The sequence below is a fragment of the Episyrphus balteatus genome, chromosome 4, assembly GCF_945859705.1.
Source record: "Episyrphus balteatus chromosome 4, idEpiBalt1.1, whole genome shotgun sequence".
In the NCBI taxonomy this organism is placed as follows: domain Eukaryota; kingdom Metazoa; phylum Arthropoda; class Insecta; order Diptera; family Syrphidae; genus Episyrphus; species Episyrphus balteatus.
The window spans coordinates 38490609-38504601 of record NC_079137.1 but is presented as its reverse complement, the minus strand read 5'-3'; the positions used below and the strand labels follow the sequence as shown (position 1 = coordinate 38504601).

General features: G+C 32.6%; 1 protein-coding gene across 25 annotated transcripts in view; it reads right to left on the bottom strand.

Annotated features, from left to right (window-relative positions):
* The window catches only part of LOC129919740 (cell adhesion molecule Dscam2), a 197598-nt gene that overhangs the window by 46152 nt on the left and 137453 nt on the right, over positions 1–13993 (bottom strand). For 8 of the 25 annotated variants that reach the window (XM_056000730.1, XM_056000736.1, XM_056000749.1 and 5 more), the window contains exon 9: positions 7035–7334. The exons of 9 other annotated variants lie outside the window; for them this stretch is intronic. In XM_056000730.1, the coding sequence (XP_055856705.1) occupies positions 7035–7334 (300 nt within the window). Of the gene's footprint in view, positions 1–39; positions 328–4349; positions 4638–7034; positions 7335–8197; positions 8489–8593; positions 8885–8975; positions 9267–9764; positions 10056–10942; positions 11234–13459; positions 13751–13993 lie in introns of all 25 variants that reach the window. 8 more of the 25 variants (XM_056000732.1, XM_056000752.1, XM_056000745.1 and 5 more) reach the window with 6 other exon arrangements.

Genomic DNA, 13993 nt, shown 5'->3' with positions numbered 1-13993 from the left:
AAATAAATGAAAAAACAACTTCATTTAATAGATTTCTACCATTCACAATTAATTCAGCTGTGAAATTAGCTGAATCAGCATCATTTTTCGCTTTGCAAGTATAATTTCCAGCATGACCACCATGTACTGAATCTATTGTCAGTATACTTGCTTTTCTTCCTCCCTTTACAATTGACACTCCAGTGTATGCATTTATTGGTTGTCCATTAAAAAGCCAAACTATATCCATTGGCAGATCTCCAAGGTAAATAAGACAATTAACCGAAACAGATTCTTCAAAATTGACAGCGTGATCACCAAAATCAAAGGGAGCTATTTTAGGTGGGACTTAAAAAAAAATATTCAAAAATTAATAGGAAAGAAAATTAGATTAGGCAACTAGAAAGCTAGAAACTAAAGTAAGATAATAATGCTAAATAAAAATACCCTTAACGACCAATTCAGCTGTATAATTTGCTGACGCAGCTGAATTCGATGCCACGCACGTATAATTTCCCGCATGATTAGCTCTAACATAATCAATCGTTAGTGCATAAGTTCTTTTGCCAAATTTAGCCGTCGATATATCCATATGTTCATCAAGAGCCCGACCATTTAGTAACCAAAGAAATTTTATAGGAAAATCACCAGACGTAACCAAACATTGAACACTAGTTGATTCTCCGAAATTAGCTGGTTCATCACCAAACGAAAAATGAGCGATTTTTGGAGGAACTTTGAGGGGAATGACAAAATAAAAACAATTGTGTAAACTAAATAAAAGAATTTAATGAAAATTTTTGTTTTTTTTTTTTAAATATTGAAATAAATAACCATTAACAATTAATGCCGCAGAATATTCAGCTGAATCAGCTTTATTTTTTGCTTTGCATGTATAATTTCCCGCATGTCCACCGTGAACTGAATCAATTGTTAATACACTTGCTCGTTTTCCAGTTCGCATCACAGATATTCCAGCATAAAGATCAACTGGTTCACCATTCAATAACCAAAATATATCTATCGGAAGGTCACCGGAAGATATAAGACAGTTGACAGAAACAGAATCTTCGAAATTAATAGGATCCTGACCAAAATCAAAATGGGCGATTTTCGGTGGCGCTGAATACAATAAAATACACGTTTAAATGTTAAACTCAAAAGTAATATTGGTCATTATATTGAAGAGGTTTCATTTAAATAACGAATTTTCATCCCAATGTATTGTGTTATGTATGACTGTATGTATTTTCAAAATTTGTATGAATATTTTGTAAGCACTTAAGCAGGAGTAAAGAAAATTGAAAGAACTTATAATAAACACAAGAAAATTTATTTAAATACCATTCACAACCAATTCAGCGGTGTAAGAAGCAGTATCAGCTTCGTTTTTAGCTATGCAAGTGTAGTTTCCAGCATGACCACCATGTACTGAGTCAACAGAAAGTACACTTATCTTCTTCCCTCCCTTAACAATTGTTACTCCAGTGTAAGCATTAATTGGTTGCCCGTTAAATAACCAACTAATATCCATAGGCAAATCTCCAAGATAAATCAAACAGTTTACTGAGACGGATTCTTCAAAATTGACGGCATGATCAGAAAAACCAAAAGGCGCTATTTTTGGTGGAACTAACAAAAAATATTTCTTGTAAAATAAATCACCAACTGGAAGATTAAATATAGAGAATCTTCAAAATTAATAGGACCCTGAAGAAATCAAAATGGGCGATTTCCGGACACGCTGAATGCAGTTAAATGTATGTTTATATGTCGAACTCAAACAAAATACTGTCCATAAAATCGAAGAATATTTTTGGTATTATGAATTTTCATCTCAATGTTATGTGTTATGTATGACTGTATGTATTTTCAAAATGTTTGTAAATATTTTGCAAGCACTTAAGCAGGAATAAGCAAAATTGAATTAACTTAAATATGACAGAAGAAAATTTATTTTAATACCATTAACAACTAATTCAGCTGTGTAAGAAGCTGTATCAGCTTCGTTTTTAGCAATACAAGTGTAGTTTCCAGCATGACCACCATGTACTGAATCAATAGAAAGTAAACTTATTTTCTTTCCTCCCTTTACGATTGTTACTCCTGTGTAAGCATTAATTGGTTGTCCGTTAAATAACCAACCAATATCCATTGGTAAATCTCCAAGATAGATCAAACAGTTTACTGAGACAGACTCCTCAAAATTTACAGCATGATCAGAAAAACCGAAGGGCGCTATTTTTGGTGGGACTAACAAAAATTATTCTTTTTAAAAAAAATCAGAAACTGGATGGTTAAATTTAGTGGAATAATACTAAAAAAAAAATCCTTATAACTTCGCAGTGCTTATATAACCAAAGCAACTTAGCTCAAATTCAGCTACCGAACTTTATGCTGAATACAATTCTTTTTCTCACAATTATGTAGCTTGTAGCCACTCAAACTCCGGATGTCATCAAACACTCATTTTTCATGAATTCACAAATATAACAAAGAATTAAAGAAGGACTTTAAAGGAATGGGAAGTAATAAAAAATTATACAAAATATAAGAGTTTACTTTTGAAAAAAAAAAGAAAAACAACAAACCATCAACTTTTAATTCAGCAGTGTGATTGACCCTTCCAGCTTTATTTTCAGCAATGCATGTATAATTACCAGCATGCTTTGCTGAAACTGCATCAATTGTTATCTCATGGATTCGTTTTCCACGATGCGATAATATAATTTCTAGATATGATTCCAAATCTTTGTTATTCAATTTCCAAGTTACATTAACTGGTAAATCACCACCGGCTATTGTACATTGCACCGATACTAACTCTCCGTAGTTTATAGACTCTTCTCCAAATGTAAATGGAGATATTTTTGGCAAAACTATACATAATTCAAATACAAAACCAAAAGCAAATTACAAATATGGCGAAACAGTTGAAGAGAAAATTAAATTATTCCAAAGTGGATTCAAAGAATTCCCAAAAATATGTAAGCTTACAGAAAGCCATTGACTATCAATTCCATCTGAATAATAGCAAAACTTGAATACATATTTTGCATGTTTTCCCTGAATTTCATCAATCATGTGATTGTTTATTCTTTGTTGACGTTTCTCCGTCATTATTTCTAAGTTCGGAACTAATTAATCAAACAGTTTACTGAGACGTTTTCTGCAAAACTGACGGCATGATCAGCAAATCGAATGGCACTATTTTTGGTGGAACTAATAAAAATTATTCCTTTTAAAATACATGTTCCAGGAATTGGAAGATTTCATGCAGTGGATAAATTAAATCCTTATAACATTGTTGAACTTATAAAATCAATTCAGCTCATATTCAGCAACAGAACTTTATGCTGAATAACATTCTTCCTTCTAATTTTGTGTAAACGATGTATTGTATGGCACAATTCTCTAAACTATTTTTTCTAAATTCTGTAATTTGTAGCCACTCAAACTCCAAATGTCATCAATCACTTCATTTTCATATTTTCACCGGTAAAATAAAAGAAATGCAACAGATTTAGAAGGATATCAAGGGAGTGATAAATAAAAAATAATGGTACCAAACATATTCGTAAGAGTCTAATTTTATTAAACAAAAAAAAAAAAAAAAAAAAACAAACAAACCATCAACTTTTAATTCAGCAGTGTGATTGACCCTTCCAGCTTTATTTTCAGCAATGCATGTATAGTTACCAGCATGCTTTGCTGAAACTGCATCAATTGTCAAATCATGGATACGTTTTCCACGTTGCGATAACACAATTTCAAGGTATGGTTCCAAATCTCTGTTATTCAATTTCCAAGTGACATTGACTGGTAAATCACCACCAGCTATTGTACATTGCGTAGATACTAATTCTCCGAAGTTTATAGATTCTTCTCCAAATGAAAATGGAGATATTTTTGGCAAAACTATAAATCACAAACAAATTAAAAATCAAATTCACAAAAATGGCGAAACAGTTGAAGGGACAATTAAGGGAAGTCGAAGTAGATGGAAAGAATCCCCAAAAAATATGTATGCTTACAAACTAACCATTGAATTGACTATCTATTCTGCTGAATGATCCTTCCTGCTAAATTACAAACAATACATGATTTCTGCATGTTTTGCCTATGCTATATAATATCCTAGGAGATTTTTAGTTTTGTGTAAACGAGGTATTAAATTGTTTTTTGTAAGTTCAGTAATTTGTACCCACTCAAACTCCGAATGTCATCAATCAAACACTTCATTTTCATATTTTCGCCATTAAAACAAAAGAAATTCAAAGATTGAGAAGGGCTTTAAGGGAATGAAAAATACAAATAAAAATGATACCAAACATAAGATTCTACTTTTGTTAGACACAAAACAAACAAACCATCAACTTTTAATTCAGCAGTGTGATTGACTCTTCCAGCTTTATTTTCAGCAATGCATGTATAGTTACCAGCATGCTTTGCTGAAACTGCATCAATTGTTATCTCATGAATTCGTTTTCCACGATGTGCAACAACAATTTCTAGATATGGTTCCAAATCTTTGTTATTCAATTTCCAAGTGACATTAACTGGTAAATCACCACCAGCTATTGTACATTGAACCGATATAAATTCTCCATAGTTTATAGAGTCTTCTCCAAATGAAAATGGAGATATTTTTGGCAAAACTATAAATTAAATATAAATTAAAAATAATATTACACGGAAGAAATAAAAATGGCGAAACAGTTGAAAGGCTGCCGAATAGTATGCAAAGAGTTCCTAAAAAATATAAAAGCTTACAACAAACCATTGAGTATTAATTCAGCTGAATGATCAGCAGTGCTAGCTGAATTGTAAGCAATACATGTGCTTGTTTTGCTTAGATTGCATCAATCATGAGATTGTTTATTCTTGCCCACACTTATTTCTAATTCCGGAACTAATGGATTCTAAAAAAAAATTAACTCTAATTCAGCTGCAGCCGTTTATGCTGAATAATTTTTTTTTTGTGGAAACTTGCTAATTTTTGAACAAGATATTAGATTTTTCGTTTACACAATTCACTAAGTTAACTCTGCGATTTTAAGCCACTCAAACTCAAAGTCATAAAACACTTCATTTTAGTATTTTCGCCATTTAAACAAAAGAAATTCAAAGATTTAGAAGGGCTTTAAGGAAATAATAAATAAAAATAAAAGTGATACAAAACATAAGAGTCTACTGTAAAAAAAAAACAATCGAACAAACCATCAACTTTTAATTCAGCCGTGTGATTGACCCTTCCAGCTTTATTTTCAGCAATGCAAGTATAGTTACCAGCATGCTTTGCTGAAACTGCATCAATTGTCAATTCGTGAATTCGTTTTCCACGATGTGACAAAACAATTTCTAGATATGGTTCCAAATCTTTGTTATTCAATTTCCAAGTTACATTTACAGGTAAATCACCACCGGCTATTAAACATTGAACCGATGCTAACTCTCCGTAGTTAATAGATTCTTCTCCAAATGAAAATGTAGATATTTTTGGCAAAACTATAAATTTAATATAAATACAAAATCAAATCATTTCTTTATCGTTATGTAACAAAGAAAAATGGCGAAACAGTTGAACAAATTGAAGGGAAAATTAAAGACAATCGAAGCGGATGCAAAGAATTCCTAAAAAATATGTAAGCTTACAACAAACCATTGACTATCAATTCTGCTGAATGATCAGCAGTTCCAGCTGAATTACTAGCAATACATGAATATATTCCTGCATGTTTTGCTTCAATTGCATCAATCATCAGATTGTTTATTCTTTGCCCACGTTTCTCTGTCATTATTTCTAATTCCGGAACTAATGGATGTTTATTCAGCGTCCATATAACCGATACTGGTAAATCTCCACCAGATATTGTACAATGCACCGAAACAGGCTCGCCAAAATTCAAAGGTTCATCACCAAAGGAAAATGGGGAAATTTTTGGAGGGACTAATGGTCAAAGTTAAAAGAAAAAACAAAACAAAAAAAAATATGAAAAATATTGTTGTGCAAACCATTGACAATAAGTTTTGCTGAATGAGCTGTTATTCCAGCTTTATTTTGAGCATGACAAGAATATACTCCTGAATGATGACCCGCAACTGATTCGATTGTTAAAACATTGACTCTCTTTCCAATTCTTGACATTGAAATGTCATGAAAGGAATCAATGGTTGCATTGTTTAGTAACCAACTAACATTTATTGGTAGATCCCCACCCAAGATTGTACATTGAACTGAAGCTGGTTCACCAAAGTTCAAGGGTTCCTCACCAAAATCAAATGGGGCAATTTTCGGCGCAACTAGAGAAAGAAACAAAAATACGTAGATAAATGGAAAACAAATTTAATACTTATTCAGCGGTGCTGAATGTAGTTTAAGTACTTAAAAAACGAATTGAGCTCATTGATTTTTGATGAATATATTTTTCAGTTTATAATTCCTATTTTTGTGTTGGTTTTGTTAAACTATTCGAGCTTCAAACAAAAAAGCAATCATTTATGAGTTGAGCGCAGGAATGAAGGGAAAGTGAACAAATAAAATGAAAACAACAAAATGAAGAAAAAATCTGTTATTATTTAGCAAAGCTTCAAACCATTAACTATCAATGTGTCAGTATATTTAGCTGCCCCAGCCCAATTCTCAGCTAAACAAGTATAATTCCCCGCATGTTCAGCACTTACAGCTTCAATTGCTAAAGCATATGTATGACGTGTGAATTTAGTTGTTGCAATATGAAGATGTTCGGGCAAATTATAACCATTCAGCTGCCAGTGAACTTTCATTGGCCAATCACCGCCAGCAATAGTGCATTGTATTGATGCAGGCTCACCAAAATTCATAGGTTCATCGCCAAATTGAAATGGTGTTATGCGAGGTGGAACTAGATGTACATACATTGAGAATGTTTTTAATTAAATGTTAGTCATGAAAAAGCTACAATTTTTTTTTTAATGTTAATTTTTTTTTGTAAGCTAAAAAAAATCGAAAACTAAATCCATGCCATCTTTATTTATGTTTGTTGTTAAAATTGCTTATTTTCAACTTTAAATACCATTGACTGTTAGATTTATACTTTGCGACGAATGACCAGCTAAATTTGAGGCAGTACAAATGTATGTGCCAGTGTGAGCTGGTGTTGCTTTCGGAATTGATAGTACACTCGATTTAGAGCTAACGCGGTTGGTACGCATTATAGGTTGGGTTTCGTTGAGTTGATTATCGCTGGCATATCGCTGAAAACTCCAGTTTATTTTAAGTGGACGATCACCTTTAGATATTTGACACATTAGGTCAACAGAATCGCCGGTATTTATTATGTCATCCATGTAAATTGGTAAGATTTGAGGTATAACTATTAAAAAACAAAACACAATTTACATAGAATTAATTTTTTAAAACAAAATCTCTAGCTGAATACAAGTTTATCTAGCTGAATAACATTTATCACCTCTCCTTATATATTTTTCTTGATTTAGGAAACTTATCGTTAAGTAGATTTGTGTGAATAGTTGTATATGTAACATAAACATTATTGCTTACAAAAATATTTGGCCATAAATGAAGCTTCTGATTATTATTTTTAAATTTGCGCTGAATTGAAAGAAATCTACCCTTATAAGTTGAATATCTGTGCTTTTTTTATAAATTGATTTTAAAGTTTTCATGATTTGCGTGTGTAAACAATTTTGTGTGAGAAATTGTATTGGAATTTTATTATTTTGGAAAAACTAAAATAAAATACAATAAACAATATTTCATAAAAAATATAATTTAAAATTATAAAAACACCCAAATTATTTTTGTTTTTAGAAATTTGAATATCACACCATTTACAAACAATTCAGCACTGTAAGAACTTTCACCAGCGCTGTTTGTAGCTATACAAGTGTAATTTCCACTATTTTCAGCCTTAACCGATTCTAAAGTTAGCAAACTAATACGATCACCAATTTTACTCGCCATCAAACCCATATGTGAAAAAATTGTCAAATTATTATGTGTCCAGCGAATTTTCAGCGGCAAATCTCCTTTCGAAACATGACAAGTTAATTGAACACTATCTCCTGAATTTGCTTCATCATCGAAGCTGAATGGGTGTATGGAAGGAAGAACTACACGGTTGTTGTCGGAGGGGTGTTTTTTTTTTTTTTGGGGAAAAAATAAAAAATAAAGCATAAAATTAGTTTTTAGAAAATTAAATCATATGCCAATAACCATTGACTTTTAATTCAGCTCGAAAAACACTTTGTCCAGCAATGTTTGTAGCAATGCAAGCATATTCCCCACGATGATCTCCAGATATATAATCGATATTCAGCGTACTTGATTTTGATGACATTCTTCCCAGAATTATATCAGAGTCACCACTTATCAATGTTTTATTATTATGAGTCCATGATATATTTATAGGAAGATCTCCTTTAGTTACCGAACACTGTACTCCCATACTATCACCAGAATTGGTTGCTTCATCTCCAAATGAGAATGGAAGGATTTGGGGTGGGACTGACAATGGATACATACAAAAAATATGACGAAGGAAAATTAAAAAAAAAAATAATCTAACAAACTTCTAATTTAAAAGAAATAACTAAACATAATTGTTTCTACCATTAACAAGCAATTCAGCGGATTGTTCAGTGGATCCAGCTTTATTTATTGCAATGCACTTAAATATCCCACGATGATGATCACTTATCGAATCAATACTTAAAGAGCTTAATTTTTGTGACATTTTCATAATCCTTATCCCACCTAATTCATTTGTGATTGGATTGTCATTCAAAGACCATTCGATTTTCAATGGAAGATCACCCTTGAAAACCATACATTGAACAGCAGTGCTGTCGCCAAAATTCGATGGTTCTTCACCAAACATAATGGGCAAAATTTGTGGTGGAACTGAGTGAAGGGAGAAAGGAATAGATAACTTAATAAAGCAAATCAAAATAAATTCTAATCTAATAAATAACAAAATTAATATATTTTCTACCATTAACAAGCAATTCAGCAGATTGTTCAGCTGATCCAGCTTTATTCTTAACAATACACTTGAAAATCCCACGATGATGATCATTTATCGAATCAATACTTAGTGAACTTAATTTTTGTGACATTTTCATTATACGAATACCATCGAGTTCATTTGTAATTGGTTTGTCATTCAGCGACCATTCAATTTTTAATGGCAGATCACCTTTGAATACCATACAATTGACAGCAGTGCTGTCACCAAAATTTGATGGTTCTTCACCAAACATAATTGGCATTATTTGTGGCGGAACTGGGGGATATTTGGATTTAAATTATTACAAACAAAGCAAACAAAAATTGATTTATGAATAAAAATTTAAATACTGGTATAATTTTCTACCATTAACATTCAATTCAGCTGAATGATTAAATTGCCCAGCTGAATTGTATGCAACGCAAGTATATTCTCCACTATTCCCAGCTGAAACTGATGACAGCGACAAAATACTAGTACGATCGCCGATTTTTGTTGAAACTGCTCCCATTGCTGAATTGATTGTTATATTACGAAATAGCCATTTGACTTTGATGGGAAGATCACCTTTAGCTACATGACACATCAGTTGTAAACTATCACCAGAATTCGCGTCACCATCAAATGCAAAAGGGTTTATGTAAGGAAGAACTTTAGGAACAAATTAAAATAAACTAAAAAATGGCGAAACAGCATGGAAACTTAATTCTAATCAAATTCTTAACAAGCATTAATTTACTACATTATAATGACAAATTTTGAATTTTGACAAACCATTGACTTGTAATTCAGAAATAAATTCACTACTTCCAGCGTTGTTTGTAGCAATACATTTATAAACTCCCCTATGCAATGCTTCGAGGGAATCAACATTCAAAGAACTCGTTCGTTTATTCAAACGAACTAAACTAAATCCATGCTCGCCATTAATGATGGGAGCTGAATTTAGTGTCCAACGAATTTCTATTGGTAAATCCCCTTTTGGTACAACACAACTTGTACTAGCTATTTCACCAATATCAGCTGTTTCTTCACCAAAATAAAATGGTAACACTTGGGGTGGAACTAAAATTAATTAAAATATAAATAAAATTAACTAAAACAGAATAAATAAACATTTTTTTCCTACAAAATTGTATTTTTTGCCTTAAATTAAATAAAACAAACCGTTAACTTGCAATTCAGCTAAGTATTCATGTGAGCCTGCCTTATTTCTTGCAATACATTTATATAACCCACGATGTCTTGCATGTAATGAATCAATATTTAATGAACTGGTGCGAGGGTTCATTCTAAATAATGTAAATCCATGTTCACCAGATATAACTGGTGCTGAATTCAATGTCCAGTGAATTTCAATTGGTAAATCACCTTTCGGTATCATGCAAGTTACACCAGCTACTTCACCTGTATTTGCTGGCTCATCACCAAATGAGAATGGCTGAATTTGGGGAGGGGCTTTGGGGGAAAAGGTTAAAATTAATAACAAAAGGTCTAAAAATGATTTTACTAAATCAAAACAGGATATCAATATAATCTCTTCAGCAAATCACAAACCATTGACATGCAATTCAGCTGAATACTCAGTTATGCCAGCAATATTTTTTGCAATGCATTTATAGATGCCACGATGTTGTGCTTCTAAAGATTCAATACTTAATGAACTAGTACGAGGATTAACTCGTGAGAGAGAAAAACGTTGTTCGCCAGAAATGATTGGAGCTGAATTGAGAGTCCACCGAATTTCAATTGGTAAATCACCTTTGGTAATCATGCAAAATACTCCAGTTACCTCGCCTGTATTTAATGGATCATCACCAAAACTAAATGGCTGAATTTGAGGTGGAACTTTGGGAGAAAAAAAAAATCAAACAAACTAATCACTAAACTAATAAAATTAAAACTGAAAAAAAATCTACTACAATTAATCTAATGCAGCTTTCATCACAAACCATTGACATGCAATTCAGCAGAAAACTCATTAGTTCCAGCTTTGTTTTTTGCAATACATCTATAAATTCCTCGATGTACGGCACCTAACGAATCAATATTAAGAGAACTTGTGCGTGCATTCATTCGTGATAAGGAGAATCCATGTTCGCCATTTATAACTGGCGCTGAATTTAATGTCCAACGAATTTCTATTGGTAGATCACCTTTAGGTACAAGACAAAATACGGCGGCCATTTCTCCTGTATTCGATGGCTCATCACTAAAGGAAAATGGCTGAATTTGGGGTGGGACTTAAAGAAAAAATAATAACACAAAAATAGAATGGTGGCAAAATGAACAGAAATACTAAATTTAAATCTAAATAAATATAAAACACAAACCATTAACTTGCAATTCAGCGCTATATTCTGAATATCCAGCTGAATTGTTCGCAATACATTTATAATTCCCTCTATGGCTACCATCTAGAAACTCTATATTCAGCACACTGGCTCTCTTATTCATTTTAAGTAAACTGAATCCATTTTCTCCATTTACAATCAATGCGGAGTTTAAAGTCCAATAAATATCTAATGGTAAATCTCCTTTTGGTACAATACATGTTACACTGGCGATTTCACCACGATTAAGTGGTTCTTCTCCGAATGAAAATGGAGCAACCTGAGGTGCGACTAAGAAATTAAACTAAATTGATGTGACGATAACGAAACAGCGGAAACAAATATATTCAAGATGTCAGCGTTTTTTCGCTTCAATGAAAAAGTAGAAGATTTTATTTTCTTAAAATTTTTCGTTTCAATAAAGATCGACAGCAGGGTAAAGGATTAACGAAAAGGAATTTTGCCATGTTAAGGAATGTAGGTATGTCTATCTAAATAAGATTATCACTTCAAAACACACCATTTACTCGTAATTCAGCTATGTGCTCAGAATTGCCTGCTGAATTGTTTGCTATGCATTTATATACTCCTCTATGCATTGCTTCGAGTGCATCAATGTTTAATGCACTTGATCGTTTACTCATTTTGATAATGCTGAATCCATTTTCACCATTTACTATTAACGCTGAATTAATAGTCCAAAAAATATCAACAGGCAGGTCACCTTTTGGCACCATACATATAGCACTGGCAATTTCTCCACGATTTAAGGGTTCCTCGCCAAATGAGAAAGGAGAAACCTGGGGTGGAACTTAAGTAAAATAGTGTAAAAATAGCGAAACAGCTAACAAATTGTTTAAGTATTAATAGAAAGCTAAGTCTGATATCTGCTTACAAATTAATTTATTATTATCGCTTATTCTATAGTACACAAACCGTTAACGTGCAATTCAGCTACATGTTCAGCCAGTCCAGCTAAATTGATGGCTATACATCTATAAATTCCCCTATGCTTTGCTTCTGCTGAATCAATATTTAGATAACTGGTGCGAGGATTCATTTTCATTATGGTAAAACCCTCTTCACCAGTAACAATAGGAGCTGAATTGAGTGTCCAATGAATATCAAGTGGTAAATCTCCTTTCAGCACAGTACACATAGCATTTGCAGTTTCACCATTATTCAAAGGTTCTTCGCCAAACGAAAATGGTGACACTTGTGGTGGCACTTAAAAAAAATACATACAAACTTAATGGAAAAATGGCGAAACAGTGTAACAGGAAACGAGGAAAATCTTAAGCGAGTACAAGAAAGACTAAATATTTCACAATTTTGGCAGAACAAACCGTTAACTTGTAATTCAGCTTCATATTCAGCAATGCCTGCTAAATTTATTGCAATACATTTGTATGTTCCTCGATGTTTTGCTTCGAGATAATCAATATTAAGATAACTAGTACGGGCATTCATTTTCATTATGGTAAAACCATCTACACCAGATATAATTGGCGCTGAATTAACGGTCCAATAAATATCCATAGGTAAATCGCCTTTTGGAGCGACACAATTGATACTTGTGACATCACCCATATTTAAAATTTCGTCACCAAAATTGAATGCCATAATATGTGGACGAACTAAAAACATTTGATAATTGTTTATTATTACTCAGCTAAAGGTAAAACGGAAGGAAAACTTAAAACTAATACAAAAATGAATCAAATTAAGAAAAATTATGACACAAGTCTAACCATTGACATGTAATTCAGCTGATGATTCAGCAAATCCTGCTTTATTATTTGCAATACATTTATATACTCCACGATGTTTGGCTTCGAGCAAATTTATATTCAGCGAACTAGTTCGTGGATTCATGCGAAATATTGTAAAACTATCATCACCCGATACAATAGGTATCGAATTTAAAGTCCAGTGGATATTCATTGGTGTATCTCCTTTTGAAACCATACATTGAACACCAGCCATATCACCGGTATTCATAGCTTCATCGCCAAAGCTGAATTGCATTATTTGCGGGGGAACTTTCGGAGGGAAAATAAACGAAACGAAAAACCATAATAAACAACAAAATTTCAAACAATATCTTTTGGTAAAACAAAATATCTATTCAGCAACCGTTGACTTTTAACTCCGAGCTATATTCAGCAAATCCAGCTGCATTTTCTGCAATACATTTAAATATTCCACGATGTTCTTGTTCAACGGAGGCTATATTCAGCACACTTGTCTTTGGTGACAATTTTAATATTGTAATTCCTTCTTCGCCAGTTACAATTGGTCTAGAATTAAGTGTCCATTTGATTATAATGGGAGTGTCGCCTTTTAATATCATACATTGTACACCAGCACTTTCACCAGTATTTGTTGGATCATCACCAAATGAGAAAGGTAAAACCGATGGTGGAACTGAATTTGGGCAAAAACATAAAGGATTACGATGTGATGAGGGAATGAAAATAATTTCAACAAAAATCGAAATAACCAAGAAAATCTAACGAAACTTTAGTTTTTTTTTTAAATACCATTGACATGCAATTCAGCTGAATGTTCAACACTTCCAGCTGAATTTGTTGCCACGCAAGTATAAACGCCAGTATGACGGGATCTTGCAGATTCAATACTAAGAACGCTAATACGTTGACCAGAACG